At 42.1% G+C, this 22417-nt stretch overlaps 1 protein-coding gene across 3 annotated transcripts in view; it reads right to left on the bottom strand.

The window, feature by feature from the left end:
- The window catches only part of LGR6 (leucine rich repeat containing G protein-coupled receptor 6), a 213893-nt gene that overhangs the window by 8941 nt on the left and 182535 nt on the right, over positions 1 to 22417 (bottom strand). For 2 of the 3 annotated variants that reach the window (XM_033917340.1, XM_033917339.1), the window contains exons 7-14: positions 16102 to 16170; positions 15614 to 15685; positions 13781 to 13852; positions 11127 to 11195; positions 10751 to 10822; positions 9358 to 9423; positions 5449 to 5520; positions 2755 to 2826 (exon numbers count right to left, since the gene is read on the bottom strand). In XM_033917340.1, coding sequence (XP_033773231.1) covers positions 2755 to 2826; positions 5449 to 5520; positions 9358 to 9423; positions 10751 to 10822; positions 11127 to 11195; positions 13781 to 13852; positions 15614 to 15685; positions 16102 to 16170 — 564 coding nt within the window. The remainder of the gene's footprint in view (positions 1 to 2754; positions 2827 to 5448; positions 5521 to 9357; positions 9424 to 10750; positions 10823 to 11126; positions 11196 to 13780; positions 13853 to 15613; positions 15686 to 16101; positions 16171 to 22417) is intronic. The other variant, XM_033917341.1, reaches the window with a different exon arrangement.

Raw genomic sequence — 22417 nt, 5'->3', positions numbered from 1 at the left:
TTATGGACAGTGTGGCAAGTGAATCTTCTCGTCAATCTGGCAACGACGCTAATGAATGAATGTCGGAACCAGTTTGTTTACATAAAGGCAGTATCATATGGAATCCGTACATATCAAATTTAGAACTGTAGACTATCCCAATCAAAATTTATAGGATTTTAAAGTTATGGGACAAATATGTCCCTTGGTCCTGAAAGGGTTAAAAGCCTTCCCTTCAGAGTTTCATATCTCTGAGCTTTTTTACAAGCCACAAAGGGCCACATTTCATTGACTCATTTATTATTGAAACCAGTTGCTTTACTATATCCAACCTACATAATTAGCACCACTCGGTACCTGGATAGTGGCACTGAAAAGCCACGTTTTATTTAACTGCCGCAGCTATTGCTTTAAATAAACACCGATGCAGTGGTGGACTATGGACCCAATAGTTTTTCTACCAGAAAATGCCTTGCATATCTCCAGCACAGTTATTTAAAATTCTAAATGATATACGATGTTAGATTTCCTAAGATCCGATGACACAAGTGATAACCCTGAAATTGAATCAGAAGTCATAGATTCCAAAGAAGCACGAGATGCCATTGATTCTGTAGTAGAGCTGTCCAAACTGGGTTGCAACCACAAATGGAGTCACAAAACTCGTATTTCAGGTCATGACATGTACTTCTGTGGACATAACGAGGTTGCAGTCACAGAAATTTTGATTTATTCCATCGTTTCATTTTATTTGAGGTTTGGGAGGGTTGTAAATTTCCTAGAAGAACTCGTTATTTTTTTAAAATTTGGGATCCATATATTCAAAATCTTTCCAATAGAGCAGTGTTTTTCAACCTTTTTTGGGCAAAGGCACACTTGTTTCATGAAAAAAATCACGAGGCACACCACCATTAGAAAATGTTAAAAAATTTAACTCTGTGCCTATATTGACTATATATAAAGTAATTCTCTTGAATAGGAATCAAATAAACACAAAGAAAGTATTTTATAATTACTTTATTATGAAATATTAAGTAAACAGAATAGTGAAAAATTATAAAATACTTTATTCAGTGTGAAACCTGGGCCTGTTTGGCTGAACACAAAGCTGATATTCTGGCTGGAATCGAAGAAAGACACACACGTAGCTCTTCGTCAACAGCTCTCAGTCTCTCTCTGTATTTGGTTTTTATAGCATACAAAAATAGACAAATATACCCTCCATCCTTTTTATTAAACCACAATAGCAGTTTTTAGCGCAGGGAGCTGCGCTGAATGCCCAGCGCTGCTCTTGACGCTCATAGGCTCCCTGCGCTAAAAACCACTATTGCGGTTTAGTAAAAGGTGACCATATTGTAAAATATAGACAGCAGATATAAATTCAGAACTGTGCATAGTAAGTGAAGGGAAGTTTTCATCTCTGGGAATTTACCCAGTTAACTATTAAGTTATTTGGGCAAATTCCTTTGAAAACTGTGGTAATACTGCCTCCACTTTGCTAAATTTAAAATAAAATCATTTTTCCTACCTTGTCTGGTGATTTCTGGTTGCACTTTCTTCTTCTGACTGTGCATCCAATCTTTCTTCCCTTCTATCAGCCTGTATGCTTTCTCTCCTCCACACCTCATTCCCTCCCCCAACTTTTTCTTCCTCTCTCCCTGACCTTTCTTTCTTTTTTACTGTTTCTCTTCTTTCCTTCTGTTTCCCTGCCTGCCCCTTTTCTTTCTTTCTCCCTGCCATTCCCCAAGCCACTGCCACTGCCATCGGGGAACAGGACCCACCAATGGATAACAGGCCCCAAAGCCGATGCCGACGCATGCTCTCCCTGACGTCAATTCTGCAATCGGAGAGGAAGTTCCGCCCAGCCAGGCAGCGATTGGCTGGCCCGAACTTCCTCTCCAACTGCAGAATTGACGTCGGGGAGAAGAAGACTTATTGGCTCGATAGATTAGATCGCTAAGACAAAGTGAGTCCTGGGTGATCGACTCACTTTGCCTTGGCGAGCTACTGGCGCCCCTGCCTCGGGCCCCCTGTCAGCTCCGGGCCCCTGAATGCAGGACTGGTAGTAATGCCCTGATGGCGGCTCTGCAGCACACCAGGCAACATCTCGCGGCACACTAGAACAGCGGTTGAAAAACACTGCTATAGAGCACGAAGTTAATGTTTTATATTGAGGAATAAGAGACTTTCATTGTATGTTAACACTTTGTATTATGTGTCATCTTTCATTCGGGGAGGGGGAGGGAATATAGTTGATGATGGTAATTGTTGGAAATTTTTTTTTTTATTGTATATTTGAATAATTCATTTATTACAATGTTATATTTGGAAATAAAAATTTTGAGGGGAAGGTGGGAAAGGTATAAAGGGTGTGTATATTGCATTATGAATAGGTAAATTGGAAAAATTTATTTTGGAGGAATGATAGAATTATTTATGGAATAATTGAATTTTGAATTTTATTGTAATGAATATTGTCTTGTATTATTGTATATTTATTTGATTCCTTCAATAAAATGTTTTAAATTAAATAAATAAGAATGTTTGATGAATGCTGTTCTATGGTAATCCTTATTGAACTCATAGGAATCAATGTGGGGATAATACAGTTTGTCTAACTGTATCCTTGGGGCTGACCCCTAATTGGTTGATGGGCAGAAAATTTGATTCATGATGTAACCATTGTCAGCCAGTCAGAAATCAGGAAATGCTTTGGCTAAGTAAGAACACAAACCCTGGCAATTGTGACCGAGTACTGGTCAGGGTGGCACTTACAGTCTGACGAGAGAGCGGATTGTAACAAACGCTTCAGGGTGGATGTTCTGAATGGCATTGTTGCTTAAGTCTCTAAAATAGAGGAAACGTTGGAAAAATACAAATCATTACCAAAACAGATCATCATTCAATGAAACCTTCAAGATGAAAGTTGGCCTCTACGATGCACCTATCTTCTGCATACGTGCCCCATCTTCTACAAAGCCGCACAGCAACAGCCCCGAAGCCCTTTAAATCTCTATGGGGTTTGGGGCCGTTACCGCGTGGCTTTGTAGACGAGGGGGTTGGTTTTCTCTTTGTTACACCCATAATTCCAGATATTGGTTATTGTTTTTAATGTCATTGTTCCAGACTGTTCTCTACCATAAGAGCAAAAGATATGCTATCCAATTTAGACCAAAGATCCAGGTTCTTGTCTGAACAAATGCTTGGCAGGATTTCAAGAAGTCGATCTATTTCTATTTATTTATTTAGATATGAATTTTCACATACCATCTACTTTTCTGGGTGGTTTACAAAATGTACATGCATAATAGTGTATGTGAACCAATAAACAAAAAATACTAAAAACACATTTAAAAACAATCAGAAATTGATATAAAAAAAACAACAATAATATCTATAGTTACATCTATCTGAATTTCATCACTGTAATAATCAACCCTTCCTTTTTCAAAACTGCACAAGAAGTTTTTTTTATCACAGGGTGGCGCACCGAATACTCTGCGTTGCTCCGATAGTCATGCGGTTCCTATGAGCATCGGAGCAGCGCAAGAGCATTCAGCACGCCAGCTGGGCTAAAAATCTCTTGCGTGGTTTTGTAAAAGAGGAAGCAAATTAACTGGACAGATGTTCAATCACATAGTATGGGAAAATCCTGTTTTAAAAAAAATGTCTTCAATTCCCGTCTGTAGATACTTCCATGGATTTAAATCCTTGATCCTCTTAAGAAACCCATTACAGTCCCAAAAATCAACCTCAGTACAGGCTGGTTTTATTTTGGCTCCAGCTTGATCGGACGTGTTACGCCCTGAGGCCGCAGATTTGTGAAACGCTGGCCACCGTTGGTGTACCGATCAACAGAAGATAAATTGAAAAGCACTTTCTTCTATCTTTAATATCTTCTTCAAGTACAGAATAGCACAGCACAGAGCTTTTTTCATGCCAATGAGGTAAACGCCTAACCACCTTTAAACCACCTTTTGTGGAGGTGGGAGGGCCCTTGTCTGAGGCTTTTTCCTTCGTTTATAAATTGTCATTAAGCCTGAACTGTTATTAATATACCATTTGACATTGAGCATTTTTCTTAGTGAAAGTGTTTTCATTGTACAGTGGTACCTCGGTTTACGAGTGCACCAGTTTGCGAGTGTTTTGCAAGACGAGCAAAACATTTGCAAACTTGGTGCCTCGTAAACCGAGCTTGCCTCGCTGTACGAGTGCCCCCCACCAGCGATCCGGTATCCCCCCCAGCGATCCGGCATCCCCCCCTCCACCGCAATCCTACTTCCCCCCCCCCCCGAGCACGTCAATGACACTAACTTTACCCCGTCTTGGCACCAGTGCCGGTGCCCGAAGATCCTCCCTCTTCTGGCACGGCCTGGGCTGGGCAGTGCGTCGGAGATCCTCCCTCTTCTGGGCTGGACTGGCTTTGAGCATTTGCGCATGCTCAAAGCCTTCTGGTATCGCTCTCAATCTCGGAGAGAGCGAGACCAGAAGGCTTTGAGCATGCGCAAATGCTCAAAGCCAGTCCAGCCCAGACCAGAAAAGGGAGGATCTCCAACGCACCGCCCAACCCAGGCCGCGCCAGAAGAGGGAGGATTTTCGGGCACCGGCACTGGTGCCAAGTTGGGTAAAGGAAGTGTCATTGACGTGCTCGGGGGGGGAAGTAGGATCACGGTGGAGGGGGGGGCAACGTGAGTGGGAGGAGGATGCCGGTTCACAGGGGGGGGGAACCCGGATCGCGGGGAGGGGTTTGGAACAATGTCGGATTCCTCAAGGGGGGGGGAGGGAGAATGGAGCAGCGCCGGTAGCCTCTGAGGGGGGGGGGGGGGGGGCGGGGGGAGGTGGAACCAATCAAAGCAGTTTCCCTTACTTCCTATGGGGAAACTTGCTTTGATATATGAGCAATTTGGTTTACGAGCATGCTTCTGGAACGAATTATTCTCGTAAACCAAGGTTCCACTGTACTTGTATTGCAAGACTTGTTTAGAACAGTCACTACACTCTTTCAGCGTCGGAGAGAAAAGAACCATCGGCTCAGTTGTGATGTTGTGACACGTGTACACTGTATGTACTTGTATTGCTTGTATATCAAGTTAAAATTTAATAAAATGTTCTGCTTGTCTTGCAAAACACTTGCAAACCAAGTTACTTGCAATCCAAGGTTTCACTGTATATTGAACTGGTTGTTGGTGGGTCACAATGTAATTAAATTATGTGTCTGGTACGATTGAGAAATATGTATGCTATTATGTCTGTCCTATTGTTTTTATGGAGTTCTTTTTTCATTTTATTCTTTTAGTTAATTTGGATCTGCTATTAGCTTATGCAGAATATTAAATTTTAACAAACAAACATATTAAAAAATCCTTGCTGAAATCAGGCTGTTTTGTTACCTTTCCCCATCAGTCCGGCGAGAACTAGCGGGAAAGAAAGGCCGTTCCAGCTATCAGGAATGCCAAGCTTTATACTTACATAGACCACAGGACGAGGAGCTGCTCAAATGTATCTGCTCTTATTTCACGGATCTTGTTATAATGCAGACCTCTAGAAAGAGAAAAACGTGGGATAAGAATTGGCTTTTGAGACTATTCTTCAAAAATAAAGAGAAAAAGTTTCTCGATTTAAAGATACAGATGTTCCCAGATTTGGCAAGAGATACACAAAGACGTAGAAAGGAGTTTCTACTATTAAAACCTGGAGTTTTGGCTCTTGGGGGGAACTTTCTATCTTCGCCATCCCTGCAAGTGTATAGTTCAATATAATTCTCAGAAATATGTTTTCTTTGAGCCAAAGCAGTTGACGGCCCTTCTCTCCTTGTCCCGCCTGGAGAAGGGGAAAGAATGAGGGCTTCAAGATATTAGACGCCTGAACATCAGTTAACCACGTACCAGTTATCTTTAATTAATATTTCTTTGTTAGTTCCGTTTATTTTACATCATGGATCATATGGTGGACTTGAGAGATTATACAAAATTTGGTTTCTATGTAAATTTATGAGGTTTCTCTTTGTTCTTTTGTTGTAATCACTTTCTGTACAAGATTTATCTTGATTTGTTAATTTGAAATTTATAAATAAATAAATAAAAAAAGAGAAAGAGAAAAACAAGGGATAAAAAAAGGCTCTTATGGTGGTATTTTTAGTGTTGGAAAATGCTGACATGAGATGTAACTAAGGACTTTCTCGAATGATTAATTCAATATCATATACAATAAGCCCTACAATTAAAATTTTGGGAGTTGTTCTCGATTAATGCTTGACCATGAAAAATCAGATAGACGCAGTGGTTCAAAAGGGTTATTATACCTTACGGAAACTACGTACCATCAGATCCTACTTCGATGCCACTGCTTTTACAGTTTTAGTTTAGACACTACTTCTGAATATACTGTACTATTGTAATATTGTATACTTGACAAGTACTAAGAAAAATTTGGCTAGATTGACCCTGGTTAAGAATACAGGAGTAAGAATGATTTATGGTCTGAGGAAGTATGACCACGTAACCCCCTATTACTGTGAGCTGCATTGACTTCCGGTTGAGGCCCGGGTGATCTTTAAGTTGGGATGCTTATACTATAAAGTTGCTTTTGGTGTTGCCCCTTTATACCTTGCCGACAGATTTGTTATTGTGGCGCATGAGAATAGTAGAAAATCGCATGCCCTATTTACATTCCCTTCAGCCAAGGGCTGTAAAAGTAAGAAACATCCTGGGCATTGTCTTTCCTACCAAGCAGCTTAATATGACAAAGATTTCCTTCCATTATTAATTAGATCCACGTCTTAAGAACATTTCAGAAAACTCTTGAAAACTTTTCTTTTTTCTACATTTCTGATCAATTAGATTCCTGTATATCATATTATTCCTGTATTTTCTCATAATATAATCTTTTGTTAACTGCATTGAACTTACAGCTAGGCGTTCTAGAAATCTGCTATTATGTTATGCTATGTTATGTTAGATTTATTTATTTATTCATTCAATTTTTTAGCCCGTCCTCCCAAAGGAGCCCAGAACGGGTTACAAAGTACATCCATAATAATCCAGACAGAGCAGAGATGACATAGTTTACATAAATTACAATATAGACATGACAATAAAACATATGTACTAAGGTGCATCTGGCGAGATTAAGTGACATAGGTGCGTTGACTGGGTGGCATTTCAGGGTGAATGACTTTAAGGTGCTGGGTTAGTAAAGAGGAAGGTTCCTTCCTGAAGTTCCAGAGTCCATCTAGTGATCTGACAGATGGAGGGATTGTGTGCCAAAGTTTGGGTATGAAATGCGAGTAGGAGCGTTTGCGGGTGGTTTCAGTTTTGAGGGAGCGGCCAGAAGGTATGGTCAGTCGTTTTTCTCCTTGGGACCTCAGTGTTTGTAACAACTGTCAACGAGCAGATCCAAGCCAGAGCAGAAGAAGAACCAGTATTCCACCGATGAGATCGAGAAACGAAAGCACAAAGTGGAACATGAGTTTCCGAATGTCCAGGATATATTATTTATTTATTTGTTAATCCAAATAATAATAATCAGTTTATATACCGCAAGGCCGTAAAGTTCTATGCGGTTTACAATAGTTAAAAAAAAAAACAATGAAAGAAGTTGCATAGAACCAAAAAAGTTAAAAGCCAATAATTAGAGACACAAAAATGATCAAAATAGTGCCTAATAACATTTTTACGAATTAGCTGCCTAAATACTTTGAAAACAGATATGTTTTTAGATGTCTCCTAAATTCCCCATAAGTGTCAGTAAGCAAAAGCAATTGTTCTAAATCCTTACCCCATAACGCTGCTCGATATGAAAAAAGATTTTCATGATGTTTTTTAAGTTTACATCCTCTAACAGTCAGGAAAAACAAAATTCAGATGTGAGTTTCTCTTATGCCTGTTGCTTGCAAAAGAGAAAAGCTCAATTCTATATTTGGGAGCTAAACCTAACAAAGCCTTAAAACAGAAGCAACCAAACTTAAACTTCACCCGCACCGCCAGTGGCAGCCAATGCAGTACTCGATAGGAGGGTGTTACGTGATCATATTTTCTCCAATCTAAAAATCAGCCTGACCGCCGCATTTTGTACTATTCGCAATCGTTGCGTATTCTTCTGGGAAACTGCCAAAATAGGCAATATTGCAGTAATCAAAGCAACCTCAGGATTTATTTAGGTGCAAAGGTGTCACTGATAGAACAAGATCACAAAAGTGAAATCTGGATCCTAAACGGCAAATTCTCCGCCTTCATCAGGGCTCCTAATTCAATTGACATTCAAGTCGTATGGTACCTAATACCTCAGATCGACTTTTAGCATGTATTGTATACAAGCAAAATCTTCCATTTTGAAGATTTTGCTCGTAACAACTGTAAAACCTGCTCAGATTATGATCTTTCCTGCAACCTTTTGATTAGTAATTGATAACAGTTGACACAGTCCATACAGATGTGATTAAATGATTAGATTTGTTGTAACATTTAAGATTATGATATGTTGTATTAAAAAAAAATTTTGTATTATGCAGAGCGCCTACTGTGAACCCTTGAAAAAGCTCTATACGGGCGAAACGGGTCCCGTCGGGGCATGCTAGTAACTCTGCACTATTAAAGAATAATAAATGAATGAACCATCATATGCCATGTGCCTGTCTTACTTCTGAGATGAATAGAAGATGACAGAATATAGCAAGTATTAAAAATACACAACATATGGAATGTGGATATTATGGCATATCTCATTTTGGAGATTTAGCCATATAAACATTAAGATTTCCTCTTCACATTGAGTGAGTTGAAGTTTTGGATTTGTCAAAATTTAGACCAGTTCCCCAGGCCACTTCCCTAACCACTAGGCTACTCTTCCACTCCTTGTCCATTTCCATACACCTCGGTTGCCAAGCTCTACTTACTGAAAAGCCCCTCAAAAACTGTCAGTAGTTATTTATGTTCAGAAGTGGCAATGTTTACGTTGTCAATTACCAACCAGTGTAAGTATATGTGCCTCATTTGCATGACACGTACTTTCCCTGTGGACATTCACAAAGGTAGAGCGTGAGTGATGCAAGCAATTTGTTGTGTCCAATTGCACTGTAGATTATTATAATTTAGAGTGGACGCTTGCAAAATCTAGCTTTGGTCATAGGGCTGGTGTAAGTGATCACACTTTAAATTGGTCATTTCTGCTAGCATTTTATCAAGAAAAGCAGGTGCCTACTTTGCCTTATCAAATGAGTTTGAAATGGGTGTATTTTTGGTCCCGGTCATGCTCTGTGCCTGTTCTGGAACGGAGCTTAATCTGTAGGATAGTTTCCTATGCGACGCTGTATAAATATATCACAGGGGAGTTCAGGGCTAACAGAAGAGCTGAGGCAACTGATGCATTTCCCACACTCACATTTCTTCCAGTTTCTGACAGCAATGAAAACTGGGCAGTTCCTCAATCTGATTACGAGACAGTTCACTGCAGAAAGAGAAATGCGGCTATGAAACAGAATGAAAGAACGAACCAACGACAGAAGAAAAGTTATCCAGGACCGGGAGGAAGGCAGGAGGGCTGTGCCCCAAGGATGGGAGGCAGCGGTGGACTAAGGGGGAGGTCCACCCTGGGCACCGTTTTGCCGAGGACACAGCACCTTCTCCTCTCCGCCCCCGCTCCTCTCCTAGCCGCGAGCCCTTCCCCTTTCCTGTACCTTTTTTTTTTTTTTTACTTTCCCGGTGCGAGGCTGCTGTCTGCATCAGCATTGGCGCTCTCTCTCTGAAGTCACTTCCGGGACCCGTGTCTAGGAAGTAATGTCAAAGGGCGAGCTGACACCAACGCGGGCACGCTGCTCGTACCGGAGAAGTTAAAAAGATACGGGGAAAGAGAAGGGGAGGGCACACAAGTGGCAGGGGGTGGGAGAGAGGTGCCACCACCCCACCCCTGGCGCCTCTCACCGGTTCATAGTCAGTCGTGCGCGAGACACCAGCGCGCCGACAATGGAGGGCAGACAATTCAGTGCAAGACATCAGTGCACCGTGGGAAAACTTAGTTTTAAAGAGCTCTGAAGTAGGGTGTGAGTGGGGAACCCCCCCCCCACCCACACACATACACACTTTACTGCATAGTGTTCGCGCTGCTATTGGGGGAAGTTTGGAGGGGTTGGAACCCTCCATTATAGAAAAAAACTGAACTTTTTCAGATTTTTTTCGGCAAAAGTTCCATTTTCTCTATATTGTGAGGAGTTGCACACACTCCCCCACCCCCCGCCGGAGCTTTTTAAAACTAAGTTTTCCCGTGGCGCGCTTGTGTCTTGTGCTGAACTGTCAGCGCTCAATTGTCGGCACGCTGGTGTCTGGCATGTGATTTTCCCGTCACCCCTCTCACCTTTACTACGCTGCTGATGGGAGGGAGACCACTGGAGCCCGTGTGAAGAAAAAAAAACCCAAAACCCAACTGCTGCTTACTCAGTGAAAACCTGGCATATCTGGCATTCCCTTCCCAAACTATTCTTGACCTCAGTTCTTACACCGCTCCCAGGGCCCTCGTGCTTGTTCCTAAGGGCTGTAGAGCTCGGTGACCCTTCTGAAGTAGATACTATCTTCAATGTGCAACTACTCCCACCCAGTCCTTTTCTTAAAGGGTCTGAATGGTGAGCAAGGGGTGGGAAGGTCAACATGTCCAATAAAAAACAGGGCAGCTTTTGTCATGAGGGCTTAATTGTAGAGGGTTTAAGAATGTCAGCGGGAGAAGGTGTCAAGATTTCCATTGTGAGGGTTTAGTTGCGTCATCAATAATCCGTATTACTCACAGTATACGGAGGTCGGGAAGCTGCCGACACATTCCTCTGGGAAGCACCCAGATCCCTGCCCGAGTCAGAGACCTGGTAAAGAGACATCATGGAGGGTAAATGATTATTCAGGTGCACCATAGGACACCAGCATTTGATAACAAGAAAATCAATGAGAAAGAGCAAAGTCACCACGGGAAATGTATGGCAATATGAGAAGGAGCAAAGGGGAAACCACAGATGCATCTCATAGCATGAAGAAGGCACAAGAACAAAAATGGAAAAGAAAACGCAGATGAGCAAAGGAGTCAGCAGGAAAGGAAAAGGGAGATGACAACAGGATAATGAAAAGGGCAAGATGACAAGGAATGGGGAAACATTGGCTGCAAAGACTCACAAAGTCTCTAGGCTGGTGGTTCCCGTAAGGTCAGGAAACTCTCTAATGTCTGTTGCTCCATTCAGTGACCTGAAAATCGATCAAATTCTTATAGATTATTTGTACAGAATTCTATGGTGATAGTCAGACACTGCATGCAGGATCCCCCCTGGGCAGACAAGCGTTCATATCCAGGATTCAGAGCATTAATGTACAAAATACACGACCAAGATTCTCTTAATGTGTTGATGTTTTTCCCTAGTTATTATGTTTAAGTTTATTAAAATCTTTCTATACCGCCTATAAAGCCAAAAAGGATCAAAGCGGTTTACATCACAACTCAATCATATTTATGACAAGAACTGCATTAAAACTAGGAAAGGAAAGAAAAAAAGAAAATAATTAACATTTCTAAAACATATCCACTACAACTATTATATAAATACAAATTAATGCAGATTGCAGTCCCAATTCCATTATTCAATTTGAGAAAGCCATTTGAAAAAAAAAAAAGTGCTTTTAGATGTCTCTTAAAGTTTTGAAATGATTCTTCCTTCCTTAATTCTACTGGCAAATTGTTCCACAATATTGGAACTAAGTAGAAAAATGCACCATTTCTAGGTGAGCCTTCGAGATATGGGGAACAGCTACATAGTAACATAGTAGATGACGGCAGATAAAGACCCGAATGGTCCATACATAGTAGATGACGGCAGATAAAGACCCGAATGGTCCATCCAGTCTGCCCAACCTGATTCAATTTAAATTTTTTTTTTTATTTTTTTATTTATTTATTTTTTTTCTTCTTAGCTATTTCTGGGCGAGAATCCAAAGCTTTACCCGGTACTGTGCTTGGTCATTTAAAGATATCAATAAACGCATAGATGCATAAAACAACACTACATTAGAAAGATATAATGGTTGTAACGCAAACAATGCCCTTTGTGCCCTTTTTTTCAGGATCTGAAATTTAATTTGAAATGCCATTGGCAACCAATGGAATGTCAAATATAATGGAGTTACAGTGGTACCTCGGTTTGCGAGTAACCCGGTTTGCGAGTGTTTTGCAAGACGAGCAAAACACTCAGCAAACTTTTGACTCGCAAACCGAGCACTGCCCCGATCAACGAGCACTTATAGTCCAGGAAGCGCCGCTTCGGGGGATTCCTCTTCCGTCTTCCGGCCAGCCTTCTACATCGGGTGCCTTCCGCAGGTTGGAGGACCTCTGTCTGGGCCTGGGCGGCCGGGTGCTGTCCCGCCTGTGCGTTGCATGTGACGTGCACAGCGTCAATTATCGGCGTTTGTGTCATGCGCAGCGTACGGGTGGGGCGACGCTCAGCTGCGTGGGCTCGGGTGGGGGCTCTCCAGCATGCGAGGGGCATCCGACGTGGAGGGCTGGCCGGCGGATGGAGGAGGCATCCCTCTGAAGGCACTGCGAGGTTCTCCGACAGCTGGCATCCCACCTCCCCAAAGCGACACTGTGGGGTTCTCCGGCGGCTGGCATCCCCCCCCAAAGCGGCACTTTGGGGTTCTCCGGCGGCTGGCATCCTTCCCCCCCCCCCCGAAGCGGCACTGTGGGGTTCTTCTTCAGATGACCGACGGAGGAGACGGCGCTGCAGCACCCGGCACCCGACAGGTATAGACCCCGGGTTCTAGAATGAATCATCTGAGTTTCCATTATCCCTAATGGGGAACTTTGTTTTGATAAAAAAGCATTTTGGATTACGAGCATGCTCCTGGAACGGATTATGCTCGTAATCCAAGGTACCACTGTACATGATCATAGATGTGTGCGCGACCTAACAGCCAAATTGGCGCATTTTGTACTGTTTGTAAACGTTTCAATTGCCCATGACCCTCCAACCATTGCCCGTCTAGTGCTGTTTTGGCCACTCATCTACAGGTTCAAAAAGTTAGACTGTGAGCCCACTAGGGACAGAGAAAATGCCTGCATATAATGTGTACAGTGCTCTGTACTTCTATTAGCGCTATAGAAATGATCAGTAGTAGTACTGTATTTCTCCATATATAGGCCGCGGCCTATATATGGGTTTTGCAATCCAAACAGTGGGTGCGGCTTCCTTATATGGGGCATCCTATCTAACGACATCGTAGATAAGTCACCCCGGTAGTAGGCCCCCCGTACCTTTTAAAATAATGCAGCTCCCTCGTTGGCCTCCTGCCTCCTGCAATGTCGCGGCTGCGGTGCAGGGCAGGAGCAATCTTTCAAGCATCCAGCCGCCACCGCGCTGCTTCCTCAATGCCTGCGTCAGTTCTCGTGGGACTCGCATGTCCCGTGAGAACTGACGCAGGCATTGAGGAAGCAGCGCTGTGGTGGCTAAACGCTGAAAAGATCGCTCCTGCCCTGCACTGAGGCCGCGACATTGCAGGAGGCAGCTGGTGGAGGTATGATATTTACCGGGGGGAGGGATGTATAGGCTAATCTACGAGTTTTAAAACATATATAGGCATTTTTGCGTCCTATACACTGGGGTGGCCTATATGCGGGAAAATACGGTAGTAGCACTCTACTATTCACTGTGTTATTATCCCTGCCTGTTGTTCCCTCATTGTAAACATCGCAGCTACATTTGTATTAGGATGGAAAAGGATAGCAATTACTATAAATTCTCTTAAGGTTCCGCCCCCAATTAAAAATAAAATAATTAACTTACAAAGTCTGCAGTTTTGGTAGGTCCTGGAAAGTTGATTTGCCAACAGACTGAATGGGATTGTCATAAAAATGGCTGCACAGAAAAGAAAAATCGCACACTTTAGAATATTTCAGAGAAAATGGACCCACTGGTGTAGCGAGGGTGGGAGGGGGCACTGGTACCCCGTCACCCTCTTCCCTGCTCCGCCACAACACATACGCTCCTTCCCTACCCCCATACCTGTTCATCTTCCTCCGGTAGGAGCAGCATCGGCTCTCCCTCTGACTCAGGGATCTCAAAGTCCCTCCTTGAGGGCCGCAATCCTGTCGGGTTTTCAGGATTTCCCCAATGAATATGCATTGAAAGCAGTGCATGCACATAGATCTCATGCATATTCATTGGGGAAATCCTGAAAACCCGACTGGATTGCGGCCCTCAAGGAGGGACTTTGAGACCCCCTGCTCTGACATCATTTCCTACTCACAGGACCCGGAAATGATGTCAGTGGGGAGCGCTGAGGCCGGCGCGAGCTGCTCATGCCGGTGAAGAGCTAGAGGTACAGTGTGGGGGGGGGGGAGTAAAGTGAAGGTGTGCCACTGAGGAAGGAGGAGTGCAAAGGATCAGGGGCAGAGAGGAGGAGAGGTGCCGGCGCCCCCCACCAACACGGTGTCCCACCTCCTCTGCCCCACCTTTACTATGTCACTGAATGGACCCCAGAGATAGTGAGGAATAACATAGAAACATGATAGCAGATAAAGGCCATCCACTATCTCCTTTCTCTATTGGCTGAGGCTCTTTACACCTGCATTGTGAGGTCATAGAGCTTTTATGGTTATAGAAACAGAGAAACATGATGGCAGATAAAGGCCAAATGGCCCATCCACAGCATCCACTAGTTGGTCCAACTCAGAGCACTGTTTAGAGACTAATGCTCGATGCACTTTTTAGTACCCAAATTTGGCACCATTTACTAAATGTACAGTCTATACTCTTATCGAGCAGCTACTTTATAGATTATTGTTCCTATTAAAGTACTCATGTAGTTTATAATTCACACCTGCCCTTTCCCTCATATACAGGAGGCCAGCATCTCTCCTTGCTACCTCTTCCATATACCCCCCCCCCCAAGGAGGCCAGCATCTCTCCTTGCTACCTCTTCCATATACCCCCCTCCCTCCAGGAGGCCAGCATCTCTCCTTGCTATCTCTTCCATATACCGCCCCCCTCCAGGAGGCCAGCGTCTTTCCTTGCTACCTCTTCTATATAGCCTCCTCCAGGAAACCAGTATTTCTTCTTGCTACCTCTTCCATATACCCCCCCAGGAGGCCAGCATCTCTCCTTGCTACCCTTTCCATATACCCCCATGAGGCCAGTATTTCTTCTTGCTACCTCTTCCATATAACCCCCCCCCCCCTTTCCAGGAGTCCAACATCTCTCCTTGCTACCTCTTCCATATACCCCCAGGAGGCCAGTATTTCTCCATCCCTCTTTCCTTTGGGTGTAGCTCTCCTTCCTACCTCTCTGTTTCTAGCATCTCTTCTACCCTTTCCTATATGGATTTGCTGCTCCTTTACCCAACCTTCTCTGGAACACAAGGCAATGTCTAGGAGACCCATATTCAGATGCTTCAAAGTACATCCCTTTCTGACAAGACTTTCCCATCAGAGAGGGCAAGACACAGAAGCACATGAGCATGGGCCAGTCCTGAAAGACCCGTTGATTTGTTCAGTGCAGATGTGCAATGCTCATCATTACCTTGCTGGAGCCACTACAGCCTGCCAAATTCTGCCACCCTAGGTGAATGCCTGTCAGCCAAATCAAGATTTGTAAAGGAATAAGCAGTTTGAGGCTTACATGGTCTGAAGCAGCGGATTCCCTTCAAATGCCTTCTCTGGTATAGCCTTGATATTATTATTATGGAATCCTCTATGAAGGAAGACCGAAACATAGATTTAGTGATCAGTGAAAGCTTCAGAGGATCAAGAGCAAACAACAGAAGATATGAGGCCATGCTCTGATCAGGTCAACTGCCCTGCTCCTGTTTTTCTTAGGGGAAATCAGAACCACATTATGCAATATGCAAAACAAAATTAGATTGGCATCTTTGATTTAGGAATCCTATTGATAAGGCAAGAAAGCATTCTTGTCTCTGAGCTTCAAAAATAAAACCATCTCGTTGGGACATTACCAAGGAGAAGAAGCACCTTCAGAGGAAAGCATCATACACCAAGCGTGCCATTACTAAGAACAATCATTTTGAAAGCATTTTTTAACGAGCAGATACTAAGACGCTGCCTTTGATGGCTTGAAGTTTTTAGAAAAAGAGAAAGAAATAGACTTACAGTTCTTGGAGTCGGCCTAGATTGCTAATAGCCACCGGGAAATCCACTAGCTCATTGTAATTCAGGTCTCTATAAAGGAAGAGACAGCAGGAAGCAGTCAGCAGAAGCAGAAAAGCTTAATGGGACATTAGCTGGACCACTAAACTGAATATCCACACTAGAGACATTTTTGCTACGATGGTGAAATTTACTACTGCTACTTCTCTTAACACTCCATAACCATTTGAAGCCCGTTGTCTGTTTTCTTAACCATTTAATAATAATAATAACTGTTTATATACCGCAGTACCGTGAAGTTCTATGCGGTTTAGAAAAGATTAAAAGACGTTACAAGTTGATTGAGCTTAAAGAGGTGAGGGAAAGTGGATAGTAGGTCATCAGAATCTTATTGAGGAAACAGAGAGTACGGGTCAGCTGTCTAGATATTTCAGGAACAGATATGTTTTTAGGTGCTTCCTGAATCCCTTATAAGTAGTGGACGAAAGCAATTGTTCTAGGTCTTTACCTCATAGTGCTTGCCTGATGTGAGAGAAGGTGTTCATGGTGTTTTTTCAGTTTACATCCTCTGACTGGAGGGGAAACGAAGTTGGAGTGTGAGCTTCTCTTGTGTTTGTTGGCTGAGAATGTGAAGAGGTCAGTTATGTATTTAGGGGCTAGTCCGTATAGTACTTTAAAGCAAAGACAAGCGAACTTAAACTTTAGGCGTGCTTCCATCCATTTCAAACGTTCTGTAGTTGCCATGTTTAGTCCGCGTGGATACAAAGAAATAAGGGTCAGCAAGCAAACTGTTGGGCCAGTTTAATTTGTAACTAGTGTTCAAAATCTCTATGCCTCCTCCGACAGTTTAATGCATTGTATAGTTCTCCAAAAGCTGGCCACCAATCGATCAATGTATTAACTTAATCCTAGAAAAAGGCACCCATTACAGCTTATTTGTTGACTTTGATTACTATGTTGACTTTGAAATGACAGTCTGAATGCTCGTCTTCATTTGGCAGTATTGTTGCCGGGAAACTTGTCCCGCCATCACCCTGGAATGGTGGCGATTGTTCGCGAAGGCAAGATGATTCTTCACTAACACACCATCACTTATTCACTAAAGTGTTTCCTACTGATCATTCTTGAAATCTTAGAGGCCCTCCGCATGGAGTAGTTTTTTTCATTTTGAGTCATGTACTGTTATTTGAATATTACTGCTGTAATTGTCTGTTGCTTGCTACATTCGACTTATCACGCCATGCATCGCCTTGGGTGAATGTCTTCAAAAAAGATGGTAAATAAATATTAAAAAATACGTAAATGGACCGCTATAAATGCAGGCTTTTCCTAATTATGACAGAGATAGCCATGCAAATGGTAACTCGCAATTGGAAAAATTGTGATCGCCTTAAGTTTCCTTTCTGGTGTGCAAGTTTATGTTTATGCTACAGATATGAGAAGATGAATGCCGATATGTTGGGGGCATTGCAATTTATTCAAACTGGTTTGGGGCCCATTGACATCCTTTGTAACTTCATTATAGGTGGCTTTTGGTTGTTTTTTTTATATATAATATTTCTTTATTGAGCAAACCAGTACACACATAACAGAACAGGGTAAAGGGACATGGCTTTTGGTTTTAATTTTTGTTTATTTCCGTACACATCCAGGACGGGGGGGGGGGGGAGGGGAGGATATCTTGTTGGTTTATTCTTTGATTAAATGGATTAGATGGAAGGGGAGGGATATTTTTCTTCTGCATTGTTATTGATTGAATATAAGTGCTTGTTTTGATTATTAATGTCTGTATAATTCCTGGCACTTTGTATTAGTTTAGAAAAATTAATAAAGATTTAAAAAGAACAAAAAAAGAAACGTCCATAAGCTCAGTCTTTGAAGGGCTCTGTCACATCTCACAGAAATATGGCTTTTAGGTAACAGGGGCACCTGGCAGGGCAACCAACTGATGAAGAACAACTCTGCAGTGGTGCCAACTAGCCCTCAGTGATGGGTGATCCATCATAAGCAGCTCCAGATGTTTTTGTTCTTAGTTCACAACCACTTTAGCAAGGAGAATACTAACAGTCGAAAATGAAGTGGCTTAATTTGTCACATTTGGCATGAAGCTGGTTGGTCATTTCTGCACAAGGCGATTTAACTACAGCAAAATCAATTGAGAGCTATTTTGGGAAGGGATCTTTGTTCTATGTGTGGGAGAGCATGAACAAATGACGATATCGGTAAATTCTTTGATTGCAATGTAGATTTCTAAACTGCTACTTACGATTTAAAATACGTATGAATGACATACAATTATGCAGATAATGACAGCATTGTATGATAAAAGCCTGGGGTGAGAGACATTGCAGGAGACAAGATTCAGCCGTTAAGAGGCCTCAGGCAAGATGTGTACTTTTTAGCACCAGTTGTAGAAGTTTTTAATTTATTAGCAAGTTCTTGGAAGAGTTCTAACAATGAGTATTTGTTCCCAACATAATATTTCTTTTATTTGTACTCTTTTAATTCGTGAGATCAAAACGGCAGGTAGTGGGTCACAGACCAGGGGCATGGAGCAATAGAGATATTTGAACTGTGAGATCACCTCCGTGTTTGATAAATTATCCGCTGGGAACTCCCTTCCCTATTTGCTTGCAAAGCTTCAGCCCTATACAAAAATCCACACACAGCCTTTTCATTTTTCTTAAAGAAAAAGTGCAATGAGCTAAACCCTCGTAGTCTGAAAACTTGTAGAAACTCCCCCCCCCCCCTATTTTGTTATGCTGATTCACAAATAATCCTACAGTGGGCCTAGGATTTTTAGTCAAGATTACATTTGTATGGAAGTGATTACAATGCCTTCAAAAGAAAAAGTTGGCAAGACAGAATGCAAGATATAAACATGTAACTACTTCAGCCATGTGCTTCACTTAAACAAATATATCTAAGAACAGAACACCTGTTGGTTTTCCAGTGCAAAAGGAACTTCCTAAATTTTGAGTATTAGTTTGCCATAATAGCTGAAAAGAGTGTTATCTTATTCCATTAAGTGCCAATTTGCAGAAACAAAATTCTCTGTTTTGACATTGTTTCAGATCATTGATTGAACCATATCCAAGTCATTCTCTTCTTGGTTGAGCTGAGGACCTTTCAGCACCCTCTCATAGCAACATTCCAGAGCTGGGATTGTGATGTCATAATGCCTCATTCTACCAATAAGAGCCAACCTCATCCGTGATGTCACAATGGCTTGATTGTCCTATACCTGGCTCACTTTTATTACATACAAGGAGGTGCTGAAAAGTTCTCAGCCCAACCAACTCTTCCTAAATTCTGAGCGTTATTTTACCACTGTAGCTGAAAAGAGAGTTATCATTTCATTAAGTGCTAATTTGCAGAAACAAAATTCTTTGTTTTGACATTGAACCATATCCATGTCATTCTCTTCTTGTTTGGGCTGAGAACTTTTCAGCAACCCCTCGTGTGTACTATGAGAGACTAGCCATGTACTACTAAAGGCCAGGCCATGCCCCTGGCTGTAATGATGGATCACAAGAAGTCTAGTCTATACTACACTTAGCTAGAAAAGATGATCAATCCATTAAATAGGTAATTTTTAACTGTGCTCTTTGGGAAAAAATAAATGTACAGAGTATACCTGAAACATAAGGAAAGAAGAAGAATAAAGAATATCTTAAAAGGGAAAAAATTAAGTAGATGTAGTCCACATCATTAGGAAAGAACAAACTGATCAGAAAAGTTTACGTATATAGATCCATCTAATATCCCATCTAGATTGTAATCACAGAAAACAAATAAAATAATCCATGTCTTGTCCGTAATGAAATTTTCCAGATGAAGGTAAGAAAACATATAATTCCCCTGGTGGGTTACCAAGCACTACATGGAAATCTTAAGAAGCCCCCTCCTAGCTTAAGTGACCATACACAAATCAGGAAATACATAAACCTTCTGACACTTGAAAAATGTCCTTCTTATGGAAAAAAAAAAAAAATCTCAAGGTCTTGGTCTTATTGATTCATTGTGGATCACAGCTAGAAGGGAAGCCATAAAAGTGATCTCATCCATAAAAGACACCAAGAAATTTGAAAGATCCAGATGTAAAATATTCATCTTTTCCTCTATTGTGCTCCCAAATTAGCCTTCCCTTGAATACAATGCAAATTAGAACTCAACAAGGGATCATCATCGAAGAACGCCAGAACCTATGAGAAATATTTTCTACACAAAACTATAGGAGCCAACACATCTATTTTAGGGAAATTTTAAAACATAAATTTCTAACACAAATTATTTTCAAGCATTTCAACATTCTAATAGAGAACACGACTCTCCGTGAACGTTCAAAAGCCCAGTGGCCTGCAATGATGTAATATGAGGTTCAACTTTGGAACATTTTTTGTCCTGTTCTTTCAATTGTGCAATAGTATCAACAGAAAAAAGTTCTTTAAGAGAAAGTATATCTAAACATCAATTACTACAAATATATCTCTGGGCCTACAGTAGAGCAACTTTACTCATCAGATGAAGAGCGGCAATGAGTCCCCACAGAAATGCAAATCATACTCGAAGGAAGTGGGAGAAGACGAGATGAAACCCTATCAGTCACAGGTTCTCAACCCAGTCCTCAGAACATACACAGCTAGCCAGGTTTTCAGGATTCCCACCCTGAATATGCACGAATACAATGGAGGTAATGCATGCAAGTACAGTATATCTCATGCATATTCATTGTAGATATCCTCTAAAACTTGACTCATAAGGCGTGTCCTAAGGACTGGGTTCAGATCCCCTACTTGCATGCTAACCGACCCCCAACCCTCATTGCATTAATATTTTAAGCAAAGCTATCTTCTGATAAGAGCCACCGTATATCGCAACAGATCCTAGGATTATTTTCGGCATGTTGTTACAACACGTAATTTAGAACTGGTTTCAAAAGTGAATGTGGTTGGTCTATGTGTAAACAGCAGCAGTTTTGGCAGGGAAAGTATACATGTACTCTCTTGACTAAAATTACAGCTTGCCTGCGTATCTATTAGTGGCAGCAGGCACGCGTTTGAATTCACCTCTGCTCTGCTGGTGTTTATCTTTATACGTTCTATTTTGCAAAGTATTTATTTGGATTGAGCTCACTGCATTTAGGTCCAGCGGGAAATAACTGTACTTGTCTGCGGATCACTTATAATCTAAGGGGCCCTTTTACTGAACCATGCTAGAAATCTGGGTTAAGTGCATTTTGATGTGAGACTTTTCCGTGCACTAAGCTGACATTCAACACAGCAGACTTTTTTCTTTTTGCAAATCCTATACCACTTTTGCAATTTTTCCATTAGCGTGAGGGACTTGCAAAAAAAAAAAAAAAAAAATGAATATGGGACCCCATATCGCCTCTTATTTAGGAGGTGCCAAGTGGTCCCTCATTAAGCCCACATTATCCAGTTAGCACATGCTAATGAGAATGCACTAGCTGGATAGTGCTTCCATGCTCATTTCTTGCCCATGGAGCACCCTTCCCCCACAAAATGTTTAAAAATAATGTACAATTAGCACATTCAAAGAGGCAATACACTGCAAAATGCTTTAACATGTTTTAACATGCTTTTTTTCATATACGTACTAGTCACACATTAGGGTTTAACACCCATTAGGAAAAAGGCCTCTAAGGGCTAGATTCATTAAGCAAACCGATCATGCACCAATCGGTCTGCGACCCCTTTACGACCCGATTTTGCTCCAGCCCGATTCACTTACCTCTCTGCCGATCCGATTCTGATCTGCGCATGCAAATGAGGGAAAACGGCATGCAAAGTAGGCAGGGGATGCGATTCACAACACAAATTTCGCGATCCGAGTGGGCTGGCCGATCAACCCAAGAAACGACTGCTGGGGACCAGTCGCAAACGTCCTTTCCGACTCTCCAGCTCCATTGCCGCCCTGCTCTCGGCACACCCTGCTCTCTGCTGCCCTGAATCTCTCCTGTCTGCCGCCCTGCTCTCCACCAAATCGCCACCCAAATTTCTCCTGTCTGCCGCCCTGCTCCCCCGAATCTCTCCCGCCCTTTCCCGCACAGCGAGCCCGTGGTTTTAACCCATGGGTTTAAAGATGGTTAAGAAAGAATTTCTTGGACATAAAATATTAATGTTCCCAGATTTGGCAAGGGAAACTCAGAGAAGAAGGCGAGAATTTCTTTTGATGAAGCCAGGTGTTATATCTCTTGGAGGGACTTTTTTCCTACGACACCCTTGTAAATGTGTAATACAGTACCACATGAAGAAATATGTATTCTTTGAGCCATTCCAGTTGACAGCTTTTCTGG

This window comes from Geotrypetes seraphini, chromosome 13 (genome assembly GCF_902459505.1).
Source record: "Geotrypetes seraphini chromosome 13, aGeoSer1.1, whole genome shotgun sequence".
Classification (NCBI taxonomy): Eukaryota; Metazoa; Chordata; class Amphibia; order Gymnophiona; family Dermophiidae; genus Geotrypetes; species Geotrypetes seraphini.
This window is presented reverse-complemented; position numbering and strand designations above follow the sequence as displayed.